Source organism: Marmota marmota, unplaced genomic scaffold (genome assembly GCF_001458135.2).
Source record: "Marmota marmota marmota unplaced genomic scaffold, marMar, whole genome shotgun sequence".
NCBI lineage: Eukaryota > Metazoa > Chordata > Mammalia > Rodentia > Sciuridae > Marmota > Marmota marmota.
In genome coordinates, this window is record NW_025999891.1 from 4,149,695 (window position 1) to 4,177,044 (window position 27,350).

Below are 27,350 nucleotides of genomic sequence, written 5' to 3' on the forward strand. Positions count from 1 at the left end.
GCCAGCCTGCCCTGGCCTTTGGCACCAAGGTCCAGCCTGCAGGAGGCATGTAGATTGGAATCAGATAGACCCAGGTTCAAAACCTGATTCCACCAACTACAACATGCCCCTGGGAGTTTTATTTAATCTCCCTGAGCCTCAATTATAAAATGGCAATAAGAAAACCTACCTCTCTGAGCCATGGTGAAAACTGAGATAAGACTGTATGTAGTAGCCACTTGCTCAGTAAAAGGCAGTTCCTTTTTTTTTTTTTTTTTTTTTTTCAGTTCTCAGTGAACCTTTATTTTCTTTATTTATATGTGGTGCTGAGAATCGAACCCAGTGCCCCACACATGCTAGGCAAGTGCTTTACCGTTGAGCCACAACCCCAGCCCCCTTGGCAGGCCCATTCTTTCAACAGGGGAATAGATATCCCTGGAGGTGGGCTCCATGACACATACACACATGTACACATCTAGAGTTCAGCCTTAGCTGGATCCACTTCACCAGAGTTTGGCTTAGTCTCCCTTCTTCTCCTGTCCTTCAGGCCCTTGTAGCTGGAATTTCTCTGGCCCAGAGGGCTCTCTGGACTCCCCTGTAGCCCCCAGCTCACCCTCTGATGTCGGCCTGGACTGTTTCTACTATATCTCTGTCTACCCTGGCTATGGTGTGGAGATCAAGGTAAGTGACCTGGATCTGACAAGGGCAAAGTTGGGGCTGGTATGTTAACCTTTCCCCATAAAGGCACCTGCTATGAAGGAAGTGGAAATGTCTAGGGGCATCAATGGTGTGAGGAGTACCTACAACCAGAGTTGGAAGATGGGTGTAAAAAATGGTTGGATTCTGTTCTATGTGCCAGGGAGTGGAGAGGGATACTGCTCTCACCCAGCAGTGCACTGGGAGGGCTATTGGAAGGGCAGAGTGCCCATCCTCTTCCCCCAAGGATTTGCTCAGGGGCTCTAGCCTTGGATGGGAAGGGGATTGGATGAGCATGAACTCTGTATCTGAATCTATGTGGTGAGTGGAGAAAATGCAGAGGGGCTTGGCTGGACCTGAGAGCCATGAAGCCTCATTTACCTATTTATTCATCCATTCATTCCTTATCAAGTCTTCCCTGAGAAGCTACTGGGATCTTCTCCTCCAGGTGGGAAAGACTGATGTGGTCACACCATTAGAGCGGTGACAGCTGGCAGGAGAGCCAGACTTTCCCCCAGCCTCCTGATCCTCCTCATCCCTCCCTCAGGATTAAGACTCTCTTATTTTTTTTTTACTAACTAATTAATTAATTAATATATTTATTTATTTTGTGTGGTAATGGGGAGTGAACCCAGGGATGCTCTATCGGTTAGCTACATTGCCAGCCCTTTTGAGACAGGGTCCTGCTAAGCTGCTGAGGTTGGCCTTGAAGCTGCCACACTCCTGCCTCAGCCTCCTAAGTCACTGGGATGACAGAGGTGCACCACCATACCTGGCTGGGATGAAGACTCTCTCCAACCCCAGTCCTGAGCCCAAATGTCCTCACAGATGTCCCACAGATTCCTCAAACTCCATAAATCCAAGTCTGTCTTTTTGTTTCCCCAAACCGGCTCATCACCCCACTCTGTCCAAGTCAGAAACCTGGAGCCAGATAGTGCAATGTGGAGGGCACCCCAGAACTGTGCAACGAACGTAGGATCACCTTGGCCCTTCCCTTACCGTCTTCTAGTCCCATGAACTCGTCCCAGGTTCTGTCATGACACCCCCCAACTCTCACATTTGCCTGCTTCTCTCCCTTCATCTCCACAACCGTCATATGGTCCAGCCCCCATCATCCCTAGCCAGTGATGCAGTGACCACCTTCCTGGTCACCTGCCCATTTCTCCTCCCTACTACCCCCCCCACTTATACCACAGTCATTTTTCTGCAATGAAATCAGTTCTGCACCCCCACCCCCTGCCTCTCCACTCTGAATCAGGGCCAGTCCTCTGGGCCATCTCTTGCCACTGCTTCTCTTGTTGGCTATGCCCGCTTCACACCGAAGAGCTTGCAGCTGACTGACAGGGCCTAACCTTCCCAACCCCTCAAGCCCCAATTACACAAGCTGGTTCTTCTGCCTGGAAGAGTCCTAACACCCCCTCCATCACTTTTTCTGGATCTTCTCCCCAGATCTTCAAAGCTAGGATGGGGGATAATCCCAGCTCTTGTTGTTCTGCCTTCTATGGGTCTGTTCACAGCCATCCCCCTCCCCAGCTGGACTGTGAGCTTGTCGGGGGTGCTTTGCAGCACAGTGCCCAGGATGGGATGGAGGAAGGAAGGAAGGAAGGAGGTGACGTCTGGCCTGGGTGTTGGAGGCTGAGGTAGGTAGAGGAGAGCACTTTGTCCAAGTGAGGCAATCAGGCAGGGGACTGAGAAGTCACAAGAAGGGCACCACAGGAATCTGGCGGAGCAGGACAGAGCTAGAAGCAGGCTGCTCCCAGCCTGTTTCCCACCCATCCCAAGTCCCACATGCGCCTGGATCTGGGCCTGAAGCCAGCCATGCTGGTCCTGGAGCAGAACCTCCAGTTCTCCCTTCCGGGGAACTTAGGTCCAGGTCTCTGAGCCAGGCCCTGAGAGGGAGGACCCTCTCCTCCCCCTGCTGGGTTCCATCCCTTCTTCCCGCAACTATTTGTTCCTGCTCTGCCAAACCCTGGGCCCCTCACTCTGGGCTGACTGGAAGGGCAATTAGGAACAGCCTCCCCCCTCTCAAGCCATTAGCACTCAGCGCCGCTTAATTAAGGTAATTAATGTAGAATCATCACCTAATGAGAGGTGGCACCGGCTGTGGCTCACAGGGTGGAAGGCGCCAGCTGCAGGTGTGGAGAAGGGAATGGGCGGGGACAGATGCCAGGCTGGGCACCCCCCTGCAGGCCTGGGCCAGCTCCCCCTACCCCCCAAGTCGACCATCCCCTGTGAAACCCACTGGGCCTGAATGGTACCCCCACCCCCAGCAGGATGGGTATCAGATAATGGGACAAGATGGGATTGATGCTGCCTCTGTCTGTCCCTGCCCTGGCCTGGGCCCAAGCTCCACCCTGACGCCTACCCCCTCACACAGCCCTGGGTCTCTTGTCTGGTGCTGCTACATTTTTTTCATCCGAATGCAAAAGCCGTTACCAGGCAACCTTGAGAAGACCTGCCACAGCCCTGGACTGGCGACAGGGAACATGGCACACGCTGGCCCCACCCTCCGCCTCAGCACCATCAGGACAGAATCCTTGGGACCTCCATCTTCTCCAGTGGCCTGAGATAGAGTCTGAGGCCATGAGGGGCATGGGGTGGCCAGAGCTGGGTCAGCACCTGATTTAGGAGGAACAAAATGACAGAACAGGCTGAGTTGAAGCAGGATTTAAGGTTCTTTTTCCAGGGCCAGTTCTAGCAACTTCCACCCTGCCTAGACCTCCTGGTCACACCATGCAGGCCCTTTGGGACCTGAAGAATTACTGACATTGCAGACCAAGATCCACTAGATAGTTTGGAAAAACCGAGGCCCGGGCAAGGCAAGGGAATTGCCTAAGATCACTCAGTTAATTATTAACTAATGTTTTGTTTTGGTGTGGGGGGGCAGTAATGGGGATTACACCCAGGGGTATTTTACCACTGAGCTATTTCCCCAGTCCATTTTTATTTTGAATCTCATTAAGTTGCTTAGGATCTTACTAAATTGTTGAGGCTGGCTTCAAACGTGATCCTCTTGTCTCAGCCTCCCAAGTCTCTGGGATTATATGTGTGCACCATCACACCCAGCTAACTAATGTTTTCTAATGAATGGATTTGTGTCACAAACCTAAATTGAGCACTTACTATATACAAGGCCCTGTCCTGGGCACAGGGGACACAGACCTTCCTGGATGGGGGACTCAGAAATCATAAGTAGCAGCCAGGCACAGTGGCTGAGGCAGCTAGTAATCATAAATAGCATCAGTGGCTTGGAAGATTGAGGCAGGAGAATCGTGGGTTCAAAGCCAGCTTCAGCAAAGAGAGGCGCCAAGCAACTCAGTGAGACTCTGTTTCCAAATAAAATACAAAATAGGGCTGGGGATGTGGCTCAGTGGTGGAGGGCCCCTGAGTTCAATCCCTGGTACCGAAAAAAAAAAAAAAAGAAATCATAAGTAATATGACCACAGGATGCTCAGTGCTGGTGGAGATGGAGATGGAGATCATAAGGGCTGAGGGAATAACAGGACAGGTTGCTTCCCAGCCTGGGAGTCAGGCTGTAGGTGAGGGTACCTGCCAGAGAAGAAGCCAGCTGCTAAGCCTGGAATGGGAAAAAGCAAGTGTGGCAAGTCTGGCCTTTGGAGGCTGCCCCGGCTGGTTTGGAAAGGTGACTTTGTTGCATAGGAGCAGATCATGAGGGTAAAGATCAGGATTATATTCCTGCCTAAAGAGCAGCACCCTCCTGCCTAGGCTGACAATTGAGCCAGACGGGGGTTGGATGGGTGGACCTAACATTCCCTAAGAGGGTTCCAGAGAGCAGGGAGCAGCTGTGCCCACCTCCCCCAAGGGTTTGATCAGGGGATCAGGAGAGCCTGGGATGGGCAGGGCATTGGGGGGGGGCAGTGTAAATCTCTGTGGCTGACAGGAAACACAGGGCTGCCTGGCTGAACCTAAGAGACCTAGAATGCTTCCTGCTGCTCCTCAGACTTGGGTGTGGGGACTACTTTTGACTTGTTTCCACCAGGGTCCAGAGAAGACCTTTCAGGATGAGTAAGCTAGAGCCCCATGGTCCACTGGGTACCATCCTCTCCCCAGGCAGCCAGTCTCCCCCTGAAGACTCCAGGCCTTTCTGGGCCAAGTGCCTGCTTCTCACTGCATTTTGGCATTCCATGAGCCTTGCCTCTGCCAGCTTCCATCTTGGCTTGGCTGCTCCCTTTACCATCTGGAGTCTGGGCACAGCTGCCCACAGTCCTTGCCCTCATGCCCAGGTGGCCCCGTTGGCACACAGCAATCCCAGACCAGTCCAGCTGTCAGTTTGATGGCCAGAACACCCACCCTTCTAAACTGGGTCAAGACCAGGCCTGATGTGAACACCAGGAACAGAGGGGAGGGATTTCTGGGCAGCTTCCTATTTCCTGGCTCCAGGAAGGCCCCTGGGGGAGGTGGGAATGTGCGCTAGAAGGTTTGTTTCAGTGGATTTAGTTCCCTCTCTCCACCCCTGATATTATCCCACAAGGTATTAGGGATGCATGCCAGTTCAGAAGGGCACAGAGGACACCATGTAGCACTGGGGTTCTGGTCCTGGCTCTGCAGCCAGCCTCCCAGTGACTGAGAGAAGCTGTTTATCTTCTCTGAGCCTCAGTTTCCCTCTCTGTAAAGGGAAATTAAACAGGATACTGCCTGAGGCCCCGTCCAACCAGTCCCCCTGAGTGTAGCTCCTTCTCAGGGTTCAGGAAACTCCTTCAGAAACTCAACTAGGTGGTGGCACCTCAGGTCTGTGGCCCTTCTTCCTGGTTCTCTGCCAGAGTGTACTCATGGAGGGAGTATGGCAACCGAGAGTCCAGAGGAGCTGTGACCAGCATGTGAGGATGGCCCTCAGGTGTCACGGTGGGAGTGGTACACGGAGGCATCCTTGAGCTCCTCTGCCTATGCAGCCTTGTGCTGCACATGTGTAAAAACCAGGGCATCCTTTCCTCTGTGTGTCACACCATTTAGACACATGCTGGAGGCCTGACTAGAAGCTTCTATAAGATGGACAGCACAGCTGGGCATGGAGGCACATACCTGTTATCCCAGCAGCTTAGGAGGCTGAGGCAGGAGGATCACGAGTTCAAAGCCAGCCTCAGCAACTTAAGTGACGCGCTAAACAACTCAGTGAGACCCTGTCTCTAAGTAAAATACAAAATAGGGCTGGGGATGTGGCTCAGTGGCAAAATGCCCCTGGGTTCAATCCCTGGTACCAAAAAAAAAGACACGGCTTATAACCTGGGAGGTGGCAGAAAGCAATCCACCCCCTGGTGTGCTGGAAATAGAGCCATGTTATATAGCCCAGGGTCCTGTGGAAATTGCCCTCAGCTCTCCTGTCTTCCCCTCCTGGACCCTAATCCCCCAGGCCCCCTCCTGTCACTGGATAGGGCAATGGGAAGACAGCCCTCCTGAGCAGAGCTGACATTTCAATCTGTCTCCCAGGCTCTTCAGATGCCTGCAAATTGCATCAAGACTTCATCTCTCCCCTTGTCCAACACCCAGCCCTGTCTGGCCCCTGTCAGCCTGGCCCTCAAACAAGTGACAAATTACATTTCAGCCACTGCAGTGGGTGCATAACTGGGTACTTGAAACCCAGGGGACTAGAGCTGCACAGGGAACCTCTGGCTGAGAACAGGGAGCCTTCTGGATGGGAGGCACTTTGTTCCACACCCTCATTCCAATTCTTACCACCAAGCTAGTCTGGGATCCAGGCCACCTGGAGGGAACCATGCCTCCCCAGATCAGAGGGGACCAGAGGTCTCAGCTCTCAATTTTCCTAGATTTACAGGCCACTCAGGGAGTGGATGGCTAGTGGGAACTCAAATTCCAACATCATGAGAAAACCAGACCAGACCAGGCTAGGCTAAGATCCACCTCCCTGCTAAACCTAGGGGCCTGGAGCCTGGGAATGAAGATGTCTAGAAGTCTATTTCTGCAGGTGATAGCCTCATGAGGCTGGGTTGGGGAAAAAACTGCCTTTGCCTCCAGCCAGGAAAGACTGCTTCTTAACAGCTGTGTGACCTTTTGCAAGTTTCTTAGCCTCTCTGAGACTTGTCTATTTGTGGGGATTTTACCACAAATAGACACATTGTAGGTGCTCTATGAATGGTAATTTTTTTTTAATTGTTACTGCTGCTATCATTCTCTGAACCCAGCAAATCAGAGAGATCCAGGAGCAGGAAGTTAGAGGTCAAGCTAAAAGCATAAGAGGAATTAGGAAGAAAACACAAATTTAATTTGTACTTCTCTGCTTTTGCTCATGTCATAATTTCCCTGTAGTGAACGTCCTCCCTTCCTCCTCCTCCCAGCTCCCCGCTCTTCAAGGCACTCTGAAACCCACCTGCCACATGTGTGTTCCCCGAGCCTCCAAGCCCTCCGCTCTCCCCTCGAGGATTCCTGCTGCACGCATTCAGTGCCACTTAAGGCAGAATTATATGCTGCCTGGCGTCTCTCGATAATTACAGATTCCACGTGTGTGAGTCTTGTTTTCCCAACTCGAGAATCACAGAATCTCCAAGTTTGAAGGGACCTCATCCAGCCTCCGCCTGCTGCAGGGATTCCCTGAGGAAAGTTCCCAACAGATGGTCTGGCAGCCTCCACCCAAATGTGCCTGGGCCAGGAGCTCCCCACTGAGAGGAGGCATTTCGGCCCTTAGCACCCTGCCTTGGGCCTTCTCTTCAGTTGCCAAGATCCTCCCGATCTTTCCTTCCAGGCCTGGGTGGGGACCTCTGCCTGCCCTTCTGCCCCTTCTAGGGTCCTCAGGGCACATCTAGTCTCAATACTCACCTTTTGAGGGGCTCGGAGCCGGGAAACACCCATCTCTTTGGACCTGGCTGGGCTCAGCATCCTCTGCTGCTCAGCTCCCAGAGCTCTGGCGGGGAATGTGCCTCCCTGGCCTACCCATTTGCCTTCTCCACCCACCTGTATTGAGACTGGCCAGTAAAGAGGGCGTTGTGACCCCAGATGCCACCCCAGGATCTAATTGGAGAGAGGACAGAGGACCCAGTGGGAGAGCCTGAAGCACAGGGACTGACTGGCCAGGCCTGAAGGGTAGAGACCCTGATTTTGTTTTTCGTTTGTTTTGTTGGCACTGGGGATTGAATCCAGAGATGCTTATCCACTGAACTACATCCCTAGCCCGTTTTAGTTTTTTTGTTTTGAGACAGGGTCTTGCTACATTGCTTAGGGTTTCATTAACTGCCAAAGCTGGCCTTGAACTTGTGATCCTCCTGCCTCCTCACTGTCGTAAATCATGGTGCCCAGCAGGTCCTGAGATCTGAAAGGACGACCAGGTTCATGACGAGGGGAAGAAGGGAAGGTGCTCCCTGAGCAAATACCCAGAGGGGCAGAGGCGGGTAGGAAGCCAGGGGCTGCAGTGCAGGGACACAAGGCTGGCGAAGTCACTGGAGCCAACTGTGAGCTGGGAGGTTTGGACCTTGTCCTCTGGGCAACCTGAAATCAACAGCAGAGTTGGGGAAAGGAGAGAGATACAATCCCAGGCAGCCTGGGAGATGAGGGGTGGGACCTGGTTAAAAGGCCATCCTCAGGTAAGAAACAAAGAGCAGGATGTGCTTAGAGCCAAGAGAGCAGCAGACCCAGGTGTTAACCCTCGAAGGCCCTGCCTCAGAACAACATGTTGGGGTTCTTAGACTAAGAAGATCAGTGCTTTTGAGTTGCTCTTGTTAAAAGGCAGAATATGATTCTACAGATCTGAAATGGGATCCGAGATTCCACATTTCTTGCAAGCTCCCAGGTTGCAAGAAATGTGGAATCTCTTTTGCTTCTGGTCCAGTGACCACATTTCAGAGTAGCAAAGATCTACACAAGATCACTGTAAAGCAAGGGGACTGAAGCTCAAATAGGTGGCATACTTGTCCATGGTTAGGATGAGATCCAAGACCTCTGGGATTTCTAGATTCCCAATCCAGTGCTCCTTTGATCAAGCTATGATGTCTTTTCCCTTCTGGGCAGTGTCTGTGGTTGTCCCATCCTTGTTTGGATGGAGAGATGGCACCCAGAAGGATGTTCCAGGGATTGAAGGCCTGAAGATCAGGGTGCCGGCAGAGGAACATGTGACAACCAGCAGAAAGGATCAGAGCAAAAGACCTAGAAAAGAGAAACAATGTGGAGACACACACTGACACATGGAGGGGGTTGGAAAAGGCCAAGCTGAGCAGCCAGCAGGGGCCACGTTGGGCAGGGCCTGGAGGACCAAACTAGGAGTTCAAACTAGTACCACGGTCTTCGTGGACTCAAAGGGAGAACACTGGAGGGTTTAAACAGGGAAGCACCAAGATGAGTGACAGGCCTGGGACCTGTCTGGCTGCAGTTCAGAAAACATTGATGTAGAAGGAGGAGGGGGTTAAGCCCTCCAGGCAGGGAGGCAGGCCAGTGGCTGCTGCTCTGATCCGGGTGATTTGAGGTCTACTTGACAGACTGAATGACTGATTGGATGTGGGGTCTGAGTGAAGAGGCAAAATGCCAGTTTCTGACTTGGGTACCCAGGTAGTTAGCAAGATCATTCCCTGAGATGGGAGCCCAGGGAGCTACTGGTTGGGGGAAGAGGGTGGTTCAGTATGAGGTAGACTGGGTGTAAGGAGACTCTGAGGCATCCCACAGGAATGTCCAGGGGAAGCTTAGGACCTCACATTGTTGGCTGGACTCTCAGATGCCATCTAGCCTGACACATCCCTGCTTTCCAGATGGGGGTGGGTACTGTTGGGAAAAGTATGAACGGCAGCCATACCCCAGAGAAAAAACCCCAACATGGCGCCTAAGCACCTCTTTTTCCTACCTTCTTCTTTTCTGCAGTGGCGTCCCGCCGGCGCCAATTTCAAATCTCGCTGGCGGGGAACCTTAGCCCCAATGAGAACTAATTCCTGGGCTCCGGAGCTGATATCTGAAAGAACTTGCCAATAAACGGGTTGCCTGCCATTTATCTAAGCCCTACCATCTCCCCCTTAGTTCTATATAAGCACACTGCTTTTTGCAATAAAATTGGAATTCTCCCGGGGAAGTGTCTTTGCGTGGGGAATTCTTTCAGGTACAGGAAGCATTTGAATCTCCTCCTCACTAACTGGTGTACTTGCAAAGCTTTGGAGACAGACAAGTCCCAGGTCTGCTTATACTCTCCATGTGACATTGGGTAATTTAGTTAATACTTCTGATTTCAGGTCCCATCGTGCAGTTACTGAGCTTCACAGTGCCTAGCTCAGGGCCTAGAGCTCTGATGCCCAAGGGGCACTGAGGATCAGCTGGGGGGCCTGTAGGAGGCTGAGGGCAGCAGGGCTCAGGCAGCTGGGAGAAGTCTGACTGCTTTGCTTTGCTCTCTCCAATCCACCCATAGGTTCAGAACATCAGCCTCAGAGAGGGGGAGACAGTAACCGTGGAGAGCCTGGGGGGCCCTGACCCGCTGCCCCTGGCCAATCAGTCTTTCCTGCTACGGGGCCAAGTCATCCGCAGTCCCACCCACCAAGCAGCTCTGAGGTTCCAGAGCCTCCCACCACCGGTTGGGCCTGGCACCTTCCATTTCTACTACCAAGGTAAGACCTGGGAAGCTAAGAGAGGAACCAGCCCAGGCTGGCTGACCTCTGGGGATGTCTGGTGCTGTTACAGCTGAGGGGACAAAGGGAGGGGCTAATAACCTACTGCACAGGTGCCCAGTAAGCTCTATACAAATATAAGTATGGCTCATGGGACTCAGGAGCAGGTAGCCCCCAGGTGTTGCCACCGTCATCTGCTCGTTCACTCATTCAGTACAATTTGAAGGCACCTACTCTTTGCCAGGCTTGTGCTGGACTTTGGGAATATCAAGTTGTACTAGCCCAGGCCCTTGCCCTCAAGGTTTCAGAATCTCAGGAGGAGGCAGTCATTTACACAGGCAATAACAATAGAAGCCTCTCTCCAAAGGGGGGGTCAAGGTCAAAGGGGTTTGAAAATGACTATCTGGAGGCCTTCCTCCTCTACCTGGGACCTGCCTTTGCTCCAGTCAGCTCATAACACTTTGGGAAGAAGGAGGTGGCATGGTGTAGTGGGGATCTCTTAGGCTCAGGAGATGGGCAAATCTGCATTTGAATCTCCTTCTCACTAACTGTTTACCTCAGAGGTCATTTCACCTCTCTGACCCTCCTTTTCTTACTGTAAAATGAGACCAAAAACATCTACCCCACAAAGTCATGGTTAGGAGTATACAAAATGGGCTGGGCATGGTGGCACACACCTTTAATCCCAGCGGCTTTGGAGGCTGAGGCAGGAGGATTGCAATTTCAAAGCCGGCCTCAGCAAAGTGAGGCGCTAAACAACTCAGTGAGTCCTTGTCTCTAAGTAAAATACAAAATAGGGCTGAGGAGGTGGCTCAGTGATCAAGTGCCCTGAGTTCTATCCCTGATCCCCCGTGCCCCCCACCCAAAAAAAAGGAGTACAAAAAAAAAAAAAACAGTGCAAATCAAGTGCTCCACTAAGGAAACTAGTATTGCACAGTTTGCAGGATGGGAAGGGGAGGAAAAGGGGACTTGGGACTCTGCTGCTCCTCCAGTGGTATCCTTCCTGCCCATCCCACTCCCTGGGCCCAAATAGCAACTTGATTCTTTGCACCAGTTAACCAGTTCAGACTGGAGAGCACTAATTGGGAAATAATTGGTGTGAACAATCCCGAGATTGTCTTGCATTGTTGTGGGCACTTCTGCAGCCCTGCGGGGGAGGGGGTGGAGGGGGACCAGCAGGTGGGCAGGCACTCCAGAGCTAGGCATGTCCTGTACCCCACCCTAGGAGTATTTGCCCTATTCTGGCTTCTCCACTCAAACTGGGGGTGCAGTCTGGCGTGGCAGCAGGGAGTCTGTAGGTGGGCTGGGATTTGGCAGAGGCAAGGGGCCGGCCCGAGGCCGGGGTGAGCATCTAGGCGGCCCGCCAGTCTCCCTAATGGCTCATCAATCCTCCCAGGCAGCCGGCGTAATTTCACGCCATGGTAACCTTTTCTCTTGCCGCAAATTCCTTTGCACAAAACTCCAGAACCCCCTCTCTGTCAGGCCAGAGGAAAGTGGCTGAATGGCAATGGGTTGGAGGCCCAGCAAAGGGGAGCAGACCCCAAGGAAGGGCTGGGAGAACTGGCCCGGTCCTGCTCTTTCTGGGCTCCCGGAAGCCCTCCCTCCTCGGCCCAGTTTTTGTCAATGATCAGCTCTTTCCTTAATGAGTGTAATTCCCCTAATTATAGGCTGTAATTAGCCCTGATCCCAGAGATGGGAACAGGAGGAGCGTGTACTCACACGCGCATCTCGTGGGCTGGAGAAAGAGGGTGCCAGGAGGGGAGGGAGAGGCCTGGTACCCATGCCAGTGTGGGAGCTGTCCAAGCCAATGTGGGAGGTCACAAAGATGGGTCCCCACAAGGGCAACATTGGCAGGACCAAGTTCCAACTCACCACGCTCTCACAGTCTCTGGCAGGGTAGGAAGGCAGTGGGTCCTGACAGCGAACCCCTCCTCCATCCTGAGCATTCCTGGCTCTGAACTTGGCTCCAAAAACAGATGCCAATGAGAAAATAACTCAACAGATTGCGGTGGTGCAGCATCGCCCAACGGTTGTCATGGCAATAGGAGGAAGCTCATCCTGGGAAGAGGCATTTTAACCATTATAAAGGCTTGGGGGCTTCATTCTCTGCCCCCAGCCTGTTGCCCTTGCCTCATCCTGGGCCCGTTTCCTCATCTGTGAAATGAGGGGACCTCTGTTCCCAAGCTGTGCTTGAACTCAAGGGGAAGTTGCAAGTGCAAGTGCTGAGCCTAAAATCTGGCTCAGGGTCTAGACCTCCTGGGGGTGGTGCCCCATCCTCTCCTCTCTTTGTATAGTGTCCCAAGTTCTTTCACAATCCCCATCCCATCATGGTCTGGGATTTCTCCTCAGGGCATTGGGACCAGCCACCCTAAACCCAGGGCAGCCTTGTCTGTTATCCTCAGGTTTATCTGAACCTAGGTTTCTGCTTTAACTGGGGAAGTAGGAGTAGGAGAGTGTGGAAAACCAATGGGCTCCAGAGCCAGGTCAAGTCCCTACTCTAGCACTTACCTGCAGTGTGATGATGGCACACAGGCCCTCTGAGCCTGTCTCTCTGAACCTCTGTTTTCCTTATCAAAACATGGGTTAATAACCCCTACCTTGCCTATCTCCTTCCCAAGCAAATTGTATCAAGTAAAAAGGGTGTGAGAGGGCTGGGGGCTAGAGCTTAGTCGGTAGAGTGCTTCCCTTGTATGCACAAGGCCCTGGGTTCAATCCCCAGCACCACAAAAACAAACAAACAATAAAAGGGTGTGAGAGCACTTCAGAAACTGGCAAATGCTTCAAATGTGAGGTGCTATTATTACTCAAGATTACAAACTAACAGCAAGCTGAGGTGTTAGGTGATCGTTCTAAGCCAGGCATTGCACACATTCCTCTGAGTTAACCTCTACAGCATTGAATGCAATACTCAAAATGGGTGGGGAAACCTGGAAAACTGAGGCACAGAGAAGGAAGGTAACTTGCCTCAGATGACACAGCAAGTAGGGGAGCCCATATTCAAACCCAGACTTTCTGACTCTGGAGCCCACCTCCTAAACATTGCCCTGTACTACCTGCCAATCATAACTAGCCTCTTAATGGCTATTCTCTGTGAAAGAGGAAAGAGTATGACCCATCCTCCTGCTTTCACAGACAAAGCAACCAAGAACAGGACAAGTGAAAGTCACAGAACAGCACAAGACTCGGGTTTTAGGGCTCTGGTCTGCCCAGGAGGGTAGCCCCATTTTCTATTCATGCAAAGACACATAGCGGCATAGCCCAAGCTTGCTCTCAGCCCCTCTCCTTGAACCCTTCAGACCTTCTACTGCACTTCTCACCCCCAAGTCAGGATCTCCATTTTTAGCTGCCGCACCAAGTTTGTCCCCAGGGCTGGGATTTGCCAAGTTGTTTTGTAGGATTTTCTGCCATCGTGTGGTCATGCTTGGTATGACAATTCCCAAAGTTCCCAGGTTTACCAAGGCAACTAGTCCCACCTTCAACTTCTATGAAGGCTGCTCCGCCTCCACACCTTAGCCTTCATCCTCTCTTTAAAAGAAGTCCATCACCATTGCCCCCAAGCTATTTAACATTTCTCAATGAATACTGGGGAGTCTTTTGCTGCTGACTTTAATTTTTCCTGCTGCAATTTATTTTGTCTCCTACAGGGAAAAAGATATCAAAACTTTAGGTCTTATAGGTGGTTTACTATTTCAAGTTCTTTTGCATCTACATATCATTCCATAAAAACTTACTTTTTTCAGTACTGGGGATTGAACCCAGAGACATTTTGCCACTGAATTGCATTCCCAGCCCTTGTTATTTTATTTTTTACTTTGAGAAAAGGTCTCCCTAAACTGCACAAGCTAGCTTTGAACTTGCAATTCTCCTGCCTCAGCCTCACAAGTTGCTGGGACTGCAGGCATGTGCTAACTGTGCCCAGTCATAAACACTTATTAAACATGTATTGCCAAGTTGGGTGCAGTGGTGCACACCTGTAATCCCAGTGACGCTGGAGGCTGAGGCATGAAGATTACAAGGAGTTCAAGGCCAGCCTTAGCAACTTAATGAAGCCCTAAGCAACTTAGCGAAAACCTGTCTCAAAATAAAAGGGGCTGAGGATGTGGCTCAGTGGTAAAGCACCCCTAAGGTTCAATACCCAGAAGGGAAAAAAAATGGATGTGTTATCAGCTGGATGACAGGAAAACCAAATGGAATAAAATACTATCTCATTTAATCTCACAATAAACCTATAGGTGGGCCAGCATGGAGGGAGTGGTACCAGGAATTGAATTCAGGGGCTCAGCCACTGAGCCAAACCCCTAGCCCTTTTTTTTTTTAATTTTGTATTTTATTTGGAGTCAGGGTCTCACTGAGTTGCTTAGCACCTTGCTTTTGCTGAGGCTGGCTTTGAACTTGCAATCCTCCTGCCTCAGCCTCCCGAGCCGCTGGGATTACAGTGCCCAGCTTGGGCCAGCATTTTGAAACCCATTTAACAAAAGAGGAAACAACACAAAAAGATTAAATAAATTGTCCAAAGTGTCACAAACTTTGGACCAGAACCCAAGCCTCCTAACCTCCAGCTCTTTGTTTGTTCTATTAACCAGCCTAGGCTGCTGAAAACTTCATTGACACCTTCTAGAGAAGGGATTAGGAGCTTTTCAGAAACTTTAATGCTTCCTGGTCCAAATGACACATCAAGGACAAACTAGCACAGGCCTTCACACGCCCTCCCATAATGGCTCAGTCTCCCCCACAACACACAATATCACCTGTTCTTTCTCTGCAGCCTATCTCCTGAGCTGCCACTTTCCCCGACGTCCAGCTTATGGAGATGTGACTGTCACCAGCCTCCACCCAGGAGGAAGTGCCCGCTTCCACTGTGCCACTGGCTACCAGCTAAAAGGTGCCAGGCTCCTTACCTGTCTCAACGCCACCCAGCCCTTTTGGGATTCCCAGGAACCTGTCTGCATTGGTAAGTGGTCACTGGGGAGGAGGCTGAGTAGGAGAGCAAGGCAGGGGCTCAGTCCCACTCTCTATTGCTGTCTGGTACTTTTATTTACTCTCTATAAGGAAATCAGAAAATGGTCAGTCACTTTAGCGGTATTCATCTAACCTGCATTTATTGAGCTCCTACTGTATGGAGGCACCACAGGTATACAGAGTTAAATTAAATAGGGATTCTGACCTCAAAGAGATCATAGTTCCAGGAAAGGGGAAAGAAGGCACATAGGTCACTAATTTCCAGAGCCGGAAGTAAAAGCTACCAGAAAGAGACATAAAGTAACCTGGAAGGAGAGGAAGCAATCACTCTTAGTCGGGTATTGAGGAAGCTTCCTAGAGGTGGTGGCACTGAAGGGTTGACATTTCCATGGAGGTAACAATGTGGGCAATGACACAGGGACAGGAAGGAGAGGGTGTATAAGGGCACAGAAGACAGCCAGGTGGAGAGGGCAGAGGGAGGGCCTTGACTGGCTGGCCAAGCTATGAGGTGGGGAGCTGTTGAGGTTTTTGAGAGGAAGTGGGAGGAGCTCAGAACTATTCTCAGGTGACCCAGCCTGGTGGCGGACTCATCTGAAGTCTGGGAGGCCAGCCAGGCAAGAGGGATTGAACTTCAAACATGTATTTGGGAATACACAGGAAGGAAGAAGTTCCAGAGACCCTGATGAGGGAATGGGAGGAAAGTAAAAGGGGACCCCAGGTTCTGGTCCTGGCTGGCAGCCAACCTAAGGGGGCTCTTGGTGGGTGGGGAAGGAAGATAGGGCACATGTTTTGTCCTCAGTATGACAGGCAACTTTGGCTTTTTTCTTTTGGGGAGGGAAGGGCTTGAGCTTTTGAACCTTATTCCATTCTACAAACTTTTGCTGGTGCTAGCCACAATCAAAGATGAATAAGACAGGTATGTCCTCTGCCCTTAAAGATATCCCTAGTCTTCTGGGAAGACTGGTGGGCAGCTCAGTACGGCGGGGGGGGGGGGCGGGGCGGATAGGCTGTGACAGGGGCTAACATAAGTGTGGTGCCAGAACCCAGGAGGGGTGGAGGGGGGGGGGATTCTGAAAGGAGAGAAGAGGCAGCAAAGCTTCCTGAGGAGGAAGTGGAAGGCTTCCAGAAATGTTAGCTTGGGAAAGTGGCACGGATTCTGGAACAGCAATGAAGGTGTGGAGACCTGCAACAGCATGCCACAGTGAGGACGTGGTGAGGTGTGCCTAAAGGAGAGGGTATATAGGAAGGAGAAACTGAAACTGAGCCAGCGGAGCTGGATCCATGAAAGTCTTGAACGCTGTTTTGAACTTGAACTCTATCCTGAGGGCAACAGGGAACCACTGAGTGATTTTTAAGCCAAGTATAGGATGTGATTGGATTTGAAGGGCAAGTTCATGCTGAGACCAAGCTGAAAGGTAGTTCCACCTTCTCTGCCAAGAAATAGAGAAGAGATCATCCCGGCCCCCTAAAAAAAATGTATTAGGTTACAATATTCTGCTAAATGGAGCATTTGCAGGCAACAGTACTGGGTACTGGTCATGATACCCTGATCGCTGAGAGCAGGAGGGTCCAGAGCAGTGACCAGGAAAGGAAAGCCCAGAACCAGCCAGCTCCTCCTGCTTTAGGCCCCTTTGTTGGCCCCACTTAACTGCCAGGAGTTTGTGGCCAAGTAGCACAGGGACCCTGCCAGCTGGGCTCAGGTGACCTACTCAGCCTTTCCTTGGGAAGAGAGGACAGTACCAGGCCAGAGGGGTCAGTCTGTAGAGGCCCTAAGGTATCAGCCCAGGAATGACACTAGTGATGACTGAAGAGCTATTTCAGAAAGTATTGGAGGCCACCTCCGGCCAGCAGTGTTGCCAAGGCACAGGTTTTGGGGTGGATGGCAGACAAATCAGGCATTTGCCCTCCCTAGTCTAGTCCTGCTCCTCTTTTTTACATTCATTCACTCATTCTACTCACCTAGCCCTGAACACCCACTCTGCCCCTGGCCTGAGATGACCTGGTTCCTGCACCAGGGGGTCCTACTGAAGGGACAGATCTAAACAAATAAATGGTTTTATTTTGTTTATTTGTTTATTCACTTATTTATTTATTTATTTATTCATTCATTTTTGCAGCACTGGGGATCAAACCCAGAGCCGCACACAAACCAGGCAAGCCAGATAACTGGTTTTGAGAAAAGGAGCATGAGTCAGAGGTAGCAGATGTATCCAGGAAGGTCAATACCTAGACTAAGGACTTTAATAAAATCTATTTTGGGATTTGGGGAAGCCAGGGAAGGCCTCCTAGAAGAGTCAACAGAGAGGGAGGGAACTGGGCATGGTGACACATGCCCATAATCCCAGCAACAGGAGGCTGAGACAGAAGGATCAAAAGTTTGAGGCCAGTCATCTTAGAGAGACACCGTTTCAAAAAACAGAGGGAACATTATCCCAGTCCGTAAAGCTAGGCAGTGACAGATCTACTGGCAATCAGGACAGTTGCATATGGCTGGATGTGGTGGCACACACCTGCAATCCCAGCAGCTCAGAAGGCTGAAGCAGGAGGATTGCAAGTTCAAAGCCAGCCTTAGCAATTTAGTGAGGCCCCCAGCAACTTAACAAAATGCTGTCTCAAAGTAAAAACAAACAAACAAAATTAAAGAGGGCTGAGGATGTGGCTCAGTGGTAAAGCACCTCTGAGTTCACCCCCCCCTAAAAAATGCATATGAAAAGTCTCAGAGATGTGAAAGTTAGTTTAGGAGGTAGGAGGATTCTGAAGTCCAGGCTGCCTGGAACTGCAGGGTCATAGGGCTAAAATATGGACCACTAGGACCATGGCAGCGGAGTTGGCAGAGAGACAAAGGTCCCTATGCCCCATGCAGAAGGGTCAGGGCTGGGATGGGGAGGAAGGCTTGTGAGGCTGCTAAGGATACATTCAGAGACCCAGCCCAAGTCCATCCCTGTCTCAAAGCTGCCTGCGGTGGAGTGATCCGCAATGCCACCATCGGCCGCATTGTCTCTCCGGGCTTCCCGGGAAACTACAGCAACAACCTCACCTGCCACTGGCTGCTTGAGGCTCCTGAGAGCCAGCGGCTGCACCTGCACTTTGAGAAGGTCTCCTTAGCAGAGGATGATGACAGGTGAGGGGCTGTCCTAGTGGGTGGGAGTGCCTGACCGGGTAGTACCCTTTTGGAGGGATACCGAAGCCTGGGGCCACACCCTGTCTGGGTCAGTGACCAGCCACATAGCTGCCACTCTCCTGGCCTAGGCTCATCATTCGCAATGGGGACAATGTGGAGGCCCCGCCTGTGTATGATTCCTACGAGGTGGAATACCTGCCCATTGAGGGCCTGCTCAGCTCTGGCAGACACTTCTTTGTGGAGCTCAGTACTGACAGCAGCGGGGCAGCTGCAGGCATGGCCCTGCGCTATGAGGGTGAGCCTGCTGGGGCCTCACAGGGTGGGGGCTAGGGCCTTCCTCCCATACCTTCCCCCTCTGCCTCCATTCTATCACATCCTTCCAAGTTGGCCACCCCCTGCCCCTCCCCTGGGGCCCAGGATTCCCAGAGCCTCTTGTCTAGATTCAGGCCCTCTGGTCCAAAAGAATTAATTCTCCAGAGTTTCAGAAGCAAAATTGGCCCTAATACTTGAGAAGAGACCCATATATGCATGCATTCATTAATCCACTTTAAAAAAAATCTACCCAGCAACTTCTATGCATTAAACACAAAATTAGGCAATGGAAATACAATGGTGATCAAGATGGCCTCCTGAGCATAATAGAGATGGATGCTCTGGGCTGTTCCCATCCCCCCACTGCTCCCTGCTCCAAGCCCAGGACATACCTTTGCATTTAGGAATGAAAAGGGGAGGGCAGTAGAAGATGTCTGCCCCATGTTTACCCTGTTTGAGGCTGAGCTGGACTGGCTCTGTGCTTCACAGCCTTCCAGCAGGGCCACTGCTATGAGCCTTTTGTCAAATACGGCAACTTCAGCAGCAGCGCACCCTCCTACCCTGTGGGTACCACAGTGGAGTTCAGTTGTGACCCTGGCTACACCCTGGAACAGGGCTCCATCATCATTGAGTGCATTGACCCCCACGACCCCCAGTGGAATGAGACAGAGCCGGCCTGCCGAGGTCAGTAGGCACTAGAGGAGGGGCCTGCAAGGGCAGTGAGTAGGGTGGGTACCAAGGAGATAGCCACAGATTCTGGGGCCACAGGGGCCCTGTGACATGTGCAATTCATATGTTCCCCTGAGGTGGAGAGAGGGGCTCCCAGCAATGGGTGAGTGCTTCTGTGGGCAGGTGGCAGCCCCTGGACAGTACTGGGGAGAAAACGGAGGGGACGTGCCTCCCGGGCCTCCCTTGCCTTCCAGCTGTGTGCAGTGGGGAAATCACAGATTCAGCCGGCGTGGTGCTCTCCCCCAACTGGCCAGAGCCCTATGGCCGTGGGCAGGACTGCATCTGGGGTGTGCACGTAGAAGAAGATAAACGCATCATGCTGGACATCCGAGTGTAAGTGCCTTCCGGTCAGGCCAAGCCAACTAACTCCTGAGGTCTAAGGACATATCTTATCTAGTCCATCGGGGTCTCAAGGGCCTTTCCTGACCTGTTTGTCCTCCATCCTCCTCCACAGGCTGCGCATAGGCCCTGGTGATGTACTTACTTTCTATGATGGGGATGATCTGACAGCTCGAGTCCTGGGCCAGTACTCGGGGCCCCGTGGCCACTTCAAGCTCTTTACCTCTATGGCTGATGTCACCATCCAGTTCCAATCGGACCCAGGGACTTCAGTGCTGGGCTATCAGCAGGGATTTGTCATCCATTTCTTTGGTGAGCTTGTCCCTGGCTCACTCCAAATGCAGATACCAAATCATGGCAGATCAAAGAGGATAGGGTAATCAGGAGCCTGAGTGCTCTTTTTGAAAAGGGAAAGCTGGAAGAGCTCCAGGAGAAAAAGAGCCCTTTTGTTGCAGCATGAAGGATTTGGAGAGGCAGCAGGAGGAACTTTCCTTAACAAAGAAAAAAAGCTGCTGGGAATGGTGGCACATGCCTATAATCCCAGCAGCTTGGAAGGCTGAGGCAAGAGAATTGTGAGTTCAAAGCCAGCCTCAGCAACTTAGCAAGACCCTGTCTGTAAATAAAATATAAAAAAGGGCTGGGGATGTGGGCTCAGTGGTTAAGCGCCCCTTGGTTCAATCCCTGATACCAAAACAACAACAACAACACACACACACACACACACACACACCAAAAAAAAAAACCTAAGGAAAAGTGTTGGACTCTATTTACCTTTCTAGCTGTCTTTAATAGAAATGACAATTTATTTTCCTTACACTATCTGGCCTCTTCTCTCTGGCCAGAGGAACTGGCCAAGGTGCTTTGGGAAATAAGGCTGAAGTTTAGATGATTCCCCTGATATTCAGAAGACAGAACAATGTCAGGGACAGGCAAGGAGGGACCCCTGAGCCGGGAGGAATGAATCTGAGCCTGCCCTGGCCAGTCTAGGCCCAGGACAAAGTGGAAGAAGCTAGAGTGCCCTTGAGTTAAGGGTCTGGCCCAGTTGCTTTGGTGTTGGCTAAAGGATTGCATCTTGCTGCCTCTGTGCCCCCAGAGGTTCCCCGCAATGACACATGTCCAGAGCTGCCTGAGATCCCCAATGGCTGGAAGAGTCCATCACAGCCTGAGCTGGTGCATGGCACTGTGGTCACTTACCAGTGCTACCCTGGCTACCAGGTGGTGGGATCCAGTGTCCTCATGTGCCAATGGGATCTAAGCTGGAGTGAGGACCTGCCTTCATGCCAGAGAGGTAAGTGTCCCTGTTCCCCCTTGATCCCCTGCCCAATCCAACCTGCAAGCCCCTCTCCTGGGTTTATGAGAGAGAATCTAGTGTGTTGTCCCCACTGTCTTAGCTGGTATTCTTGAAGTTCTTATACCTCTCAGCCTTAGTTTCCTCATCTATGAAATGATGATACCTTTTCATAGGGTCATCAGCCAAGTACTCCAAGTTATTTCATTCCTGGTTATGGCAAATCAGTATTTGTTGACCCTAATGAATGGAAGGAAACACACCAGAAAAATGGTAGAGACATTGAAGTAGGAGGTGGAGTCATGTAATACGAAAATATTAGCTGGCTGGAACAAAGCCATGGGCAGATTGGCCTTTGTTGAGTCCTCTCTCCATCACCTCCCATTCATAGTGACTTCCTGCCATGACCCTGGGGATGTGGAACATAGCCGACGCCTCATATCTAGCCCCAAGTTTCCTGTGGGGGCCACCGTGCAGTATATCTGTGACCAGGGTTTTGTGCTGACGGGAAGTGCCATCCTCACCTGTCATGACCGCCAGGCTGGCAGCCCCAAGTGGAGTGATCGGGCCCCCAAGTGTCTCTGTAAGTGTCAGATGGGTAGGAGGGGAGTCTCTGGTTGGAAATAAAAGAGGCTGCCCTTGGCCTAGAGGCTTGGCATTCTCACTGGGCTCTGCCTGCTCTGCAGTGGAACAGCTTAAGCCGTGCCATGGCCTCAGCGCCCCTGAGAATGGTGCCCGCAGTCCTGAGAAGAGGCTACACCCAGCAGGAGCCACTGTCCACTTCTCATGTGCCCCTGGCTATATGCTAAAGGGCCAGGCCAGCATCAAGTGTGTGCCTGGGCATCCCTCGCATTGGAGTGACCCCCCACCCATCTGTAGGGCTGGTGAGTGCCCTGCCCTCCCTCAAAACCTTGCCTAGCCCACAGGGCTACTCTGGCAAAGATGTCCAATGTTGAGAACCAGAACCACCTTCCTGTGTCACCCTTCACATTACCTTGGTCTCCCCAGTCTCTGCCAAATCCTTCTGACCTGGAGTGGGCTCTCCTTGGACAAATCCTTCCTGTGATCAGCCCACTACCTCTGCTCCTTGCATTAGTGGTTTGGCCCACTGGGCTCACCCACTGCCCTTGGCCCTCCCCTCTTGTTCCAGCCTCTCTGGATGGGTTCTACAGCGGCCGTAGCCTGGATGGTGAGTCCTCACCCTTGAGGGCCAGGGAAGTGGTCTCCCTGCACCTGGTTGTCACAGCAGCTCCCAGGCCACGGGTTCCCCACAGGTAGAAGGCAAAGAAAGAGAGGTCTGGGCCTAACAGGGTGAAAAATTCTTTCCCTACTCCTAGAGAGCTAAAGGGAACTGCTATCTGGCTGCCTTTGGGCAGAGATTAGAAGTGGGCTCCTGGTGACAGGGACCTCTGTCCAATCCCATCCTCTGTTTTCAGTTGCCAAAGCACCTGCTGCCCCTAGCACCCTGGATGCTGCCCATATCGCTGCTGCCATCTTCTTGCCGCTGGTGGCAATGGTGCTGTTGGTGGGAGGTGTGTACCTCTACTTCTCCAGGTGAGTGTGCCTTCCCTTCTTGCTCTGCATACCTGACTCACTCCTGCACTGCACTCCTGCCTTACAGGCTTCTCTGCCCTACAGGCTCCAGGGAAAAAGTCCCCTGCAGCTTCCCCGAACGCGTCCTCGCCCCTATAACCGCATCACCGTGGAGTCAGCATTTGACAATCCAACCTATGAGACTGGAGTAAGTACCCAGGCTAGCCTTGACACCCTCTCCAGAATTCAGTTCTCTGCTCCCTTGGATAGATATCCCTGAGGGTCCTGCTAAGCCCTCTCTCTTTCCCTTTTCCTTGGGAAGGTGGATTATGACCTAGCAAGCCTTATACAAGTTTCCAACTCCCAGCAGTCTCTTTCCTTTGCAGGAGACGAGAGAATATGAAGTCTCCATCTAGGTGGGAGCAGCCCAGGCAGGTTCACGCAGCCCAGCATCATGGCTCCTGGCTTCCTGCTGTCGCTCTGGCTCCTGTACATACCACCTGGGAAGAGATGCCATCCATCCCTCAAGAAGTTGTGCAATGCCTATGATGGCCTATTTTCTTGGCACCACTGCTCACTTAGGGCCCTTCCTTAGGCCCAAGTCAAGGGGTACCTGACTCAAGGGACACCTGTCATCATCAATAGCCAGTGTTCTCTCAAACATTCCCCACACTCTGGCCCTCCTGCCTGGAAGGCAGAACAGGAGCACCTCTTTTCCCATGGCTACCACCCAGCCCTGGACTAACTCAACAGTGGTGGAAACCACACCAGGCTGCTACTCACAGGGCCATCACCAGGAGTGAAAACCACTCTCAATGGTGACCTTGGGTAGTCCTGGAGTGCCAACATTAGCCCCTTAGGGCAGTCTCTGGCCCTTCGCTAAAGCCTCAGAAATGGACAATTCAGCCCCCTGCCCTGAAATGGTGGAGGTAATAATTCTAAGGGACCCAAAGGGTGTAGGGACTCTACCCAAGTTCAGGGTGGGCTCCAATGGGCACATATACTCCACACCAAAGCAGGACACCCGACTGCTCCCTTGCAGCCCTATACCCTGAAGTGAGGGGGGACCCTCTCCTGATGTTTGTTGGCCTATTACAAATACCCCCTTTCCTATTAGTCCTTCATCCAAGCCCCTTGGCAGGCTGCTCCTCCTGCCACTGTGTAATGGCGTAAGGGGAGTGGGCAGGTATATTCTGGAGATGAGCAGAGGTCCAAGGACCCAGGAATTTAGCATGGGACAGAGTCTGAGAGCCCCAGGAGCTGGCTGAAGGCAATTTTGTATATATAATGTATTATATGGGGTCTGAGCTCCAGCCAGAGAACAATCTTTTATTTCTGTTGTTTCCTTATTAAAATGGTGTTTTTGGAAAAAAAAAATCAAGCAATGTTCAGGTGGATGGTGCTTTCTTGGAGGGAAGGGGGGTGGTAGATGAATGGGACATGAACCTCAGGACCATATGGTATGCTGAACCCACTAACCAATATCCCTCAGCTTTTATTTTACATGCAGTTGAGTAGGCACCATGGTCCCCAAAAGGTCAATGCAACAAATGGCAGGTGAAATGAGAGCTTCCACTGGGTGGTGCCACAGGGGTGAGAGCCTAGGAACCCAGCTGTTCATTCATTCCAATACCTCACTTCTTCCTCTACTAGATCTAGAAGAGTAAGCTGGCACACTACCAAACCTTTTTCAATGCCACTGGATTGCCAACAAGACCCAGGAAGCCTGACACATCTCTCCTTTCCCTTCTTTTCAAGCAAGCAAGCCTTGGTAAATTGGAATAGGGATCAGAAACTGAACTCCTGGACATTAAGCCTTAGTTTGACTTAGCCTCAGAAACCATCCAGATTGTCAAGAGCAGGGACAATGAAGTTTAAGGGTTTGGTACCTAAGTTAGGCAAAAGCCCAGGGGATATGGAAAGAGTGGCTAGGTGGGATCTACTTGACTTCCCCCTCCATATATCCCACAGAGCTTCCTGAGATGAAAGTATCTGCTTGGCGTAGGTCCCCAGCATGCACATTCCATGCTTGTTAGAGGTGTGACCTGCATGGCTGCTCTCCAGAATAAGAGCAAGGGAAATATGGGAACTCAAAAGCCAGAAGACAAAAGTCCCTGAAATAAAAAATAGCAGCAACCAGCACCTTCAGCTTCTGAAGTCTTCCAATTGGGAGGTCTTGACCACAAATCATGGCATTAGACAAGCAGCTTTGAAGGAACCATAAGTTCTAGTTCATGCAGAATGCAATGCCTATATTAGCCACAAGAGGTCGCTTCCAAAGGCATCTGTATCCCACCTGCTCTTCCCCAATTCCTCTTAAACAACTAGCGCAGGAGCTCTCCAAGGTGGCACCAACTCCTGTCACCACTAGGCTGACCTATCTTCCAACTTCCAAGAGGGAAAGTGTGTGGAGTGTCTAGCTCCCCTGGCACTTGTCAACAAAGTCAAGTCTTGTTTCCTTCATTGGCCCCGGCCTGTTCCTGTTCTCAGCTGCAACTGATAGTGATGATCAAAGCAAAGCTCTGCTTACTGGGTATGTGCCAATGGCTGACTTCTCTCTCCCATAATACCTTCAGGCTGACACAGCAGCATAACTGGGCTCTCAGCAGGGGGAATGAAACCAAAGAGGGCACATGAAGTGTTAACTTCTAAGGGATTGTGACATAAAGTACAATTACAGGAAGAACAAGGTTTTGCCTCTTCCATACAAGCAGTCTAGCTCCCTTTCTGAGGATCACACCTCTGACCCAATAAAGTCTGTTGTTTGCTAAGGCTGACAGAAGGCATAAAGTAGTCAATTTACATGACATTCTTTACTACTGCGTGAGCTTACTCTTTTAAGGTACCAAAATAGTAATCAGAAGAGTGAAAGTTTAGGGCTGGGGTTGTAGTTCAATGGTAGAACACTTGCCTCACCTCACATGCGTGAGGCACTGGGCTAGCTCCTCAGCACCACATAAAAATAAATAAATAAATAAATAAATAATGATATTGGGTCCATTTACAACTGAAAAAAAAAATTTTTTTTTTTTTTTGAAGAAGGAGCTGGGGTTGTGGCTCAGTGGTAGAGCACTCACCTAGCACGTGCGAGGCCCTGGGTTCGATCCTCAGCACCACATATAAATACATAAATAAAGGTATTGTGTCAAATACAACTAAAAAATATGTATTAAAAAAAAAGGCAGAGTGAAAGTTTAGAAAACCAGAAACCTGATACTGCACACACTCTCACCCCCACCCTAACTCCTCCTCCTTAATGTCCCAATTGTTGCAGCGGCAATAATTCCTTGGAGACAGCAAGCATGGCGTAGTGGACACTGTCTGGTTTGTGAATCAAGAAATGTTTCATGCTTAGGTTTGCCATAAAGTCACTTATGTGAGCTCTGCAAATCACTGCTCCATACGTCCAACTGGAAATGGATTAAATTAGGTGGTCTCTAAGCCCTTTTCAGTTTTACAACTCGAGAATGTTTTGTGTGTGCCTTCACATTAGAAGTGGGCAGCAGCCAGACATGGTGGCGCATGCCTATAATCCCAGAGACTCCGGAGGCTGAGGTAAAAGGATAAAAAACCTCAGCAAATTAGTGAAGCCCGTCTCAAAATAAAAAATAAAAAGGACTGGGGACCGTGGTTCAGGGGTTGAACGCCCCTGGGTTCAATCCCCCAAACACTCCTCCCCCCCCAAAAAAAAAGCAGGGGAAAAAAAAAAGCGGGACACATATACATGTCAACAACGATAATTAAACGCTTATTGTCAGAGACAACCACGCAGCTCACTCCTCATTTGCTTCATCCACTGTCTGGAGTAGTATACCAAGGGAAGGGGAGGGGCCAGCTCCGAGACAGAAGCATGACTCTCCGCCCAGAATTCGAGGTGAGAGGGTTCAGACTACAAATCCCAGTACACAGCTCGGCAGCTCTCAGAAGTATCCCTTCCCAGAGGGCAAACCACTCTCCCTGATCCACCCTACAGTACGGAGCACCGCACGCACACGGAACTACGACTCCCACAATCCATCAGAACTATCGCGATTCTTGTTCCCAGAGTGCAAAGCGCGCCCATTCACCCTTTGACCCCTCTGCGCATTGCAAACTGGGAGTTGGAGTCCACTGTAAGTCAGGCAGCTGGGCGTGGTGAATTATACGGACTCTCGGCTTTTGGCTTCATCTTGAAGAACAGTTCTCAGGGGGAGTTATCAAAAGATGGTAGTAATAGGCAGGTGGAACACCCCACAGTGCCGTCACCATACAAGGCAGGGATGGTCGGGCTACAATTAGCTGTCGGGAGCGGGAGTGATGTGGGAATAGCAGCCACCCAGTCCGCCACCAAAGGCGTCGTTTTTTGTCGCAATGGCTTTTCTTTTCGCTTTACTAATATGGCGGCCTGGTCCAGCCACACCTGACGCCGGAACCAAATAGTCCAGTACACTATCCCAATGAATACCGCTATCGCCGACAGCCTACCAGCTCCATCCATCACCACATCTTGCTCCTTCCTGCTCGTGCCTGAGGACTTCAAGGGCACGATAGCCCATGTCCCATTACCAAAATGGCGAAAAGAGAAGCTTTCTTTTGAGGGCCTGCAGGTGACAATACGCCTGCGCGGGAGCCGGCAGTGTGGTTATGGGGCGGGAGGGGAGCACGCCCAATACGCCTGCGCGGGAACAGCGTCCTCTCGGTCTACACACAAAACACCAATGGATGAAGAGTCCCCAGGTTCGTGCGGCTGCGCCATGACCCCTGTGAGCTTTCCCAGGCGCCTGCGCGAGACATCAGGTCCCGCCCTTTTAGCTCAGTACGCTGGCGCAGGGCAGAAAGGCGGGGCTTCGGGGCTCCAGCCGGATGCCAG

At 51.3% G+C, this 27,350-nt stretch overlaps 1 protein-coding gene across 5 annotated transcripts in view; it reads left to right on the top strand.

Moving 5' to 3' along the window:
- Sez6 (seizure related 6 homolog) overlaps nucleotides 1–24,910 on the top strand; it is a 46,419-nt gene extending 21,509 nt beyond the window's left edge. Inside the window, exons 3-17 of one of the 5 annotated variants that reach the window (XM_015500963.2) lie at nucleotides 527–660; nucleotides 10,025–10,220; nucleotides 14,986–15,171; nucleotides 18,132–18,300; nucleotides 18,429–18,595; nucleotides 19,102–19,296; nucleotides 19,536–19,674; nucleotides 19,796–19,992; nucleotides 20,774–20,968; nucleotides 21,360–21,551; nucleotides 21,655–21,852; nucleotides 22,119–22,157; nucleotides 22,405–22,522; nucleotides 22,607–22,709; nucleotides 22,872–23,882. In XM_015500963.2, coding sequence (XP_015356449.1) covers nucleotides 527–660; nucleotides 10,025–10,220; nucleotides 14,986–15,171; nucleotides 18,132–18,300; nucleotides 18,429–18,595; nucleotides 19,102–19,296; nucleotides 19,536–19,674; nucleotides 19,796–19,992; nucleotides 20,774–20,968; nucleotides 21,360–21,551; nucleotides 21,655–21,852; nucleotides 22,119–22,157; nucleotides 22,405–22,522; nucleotides 22,607–22,709; nucleotides 22,872–22,904 — 2,261 coding nt within the window. In that variant the 3' untranslated portion in view covers nucleotides 22,905–23,882. Of the gene's footprint in view, nucleotides 1–526; nucleotides 661–10,024; nucleotides 10,221–14,985; nucleotides 15,172–18,131; nucleotides 18,301–18,428; nucleotides 18,596–19,101; nucleotides 19,297–19,535; nucleotides 19,675–19,795; nucleotides 19,993–20,773; nucleotides 21,053–21,359; nucleotides 21,552–21,654; nucleotides 21,853–22,118; nucleotides 22,158–22,404; nucleotides 22,523–22,606; nucleotides 22,710–22,871; nucleotides 23,883–24,897 lie in introns of those variants that run through there. The other 4 variants (XM_015500966.2, XM_048793862.1, XM_015500967.2 and 1 more) reach the window with 4 other exon arrangements.
- Nucleotides 24,911–27,350: the final 2,440 nt, after the last annotated feature.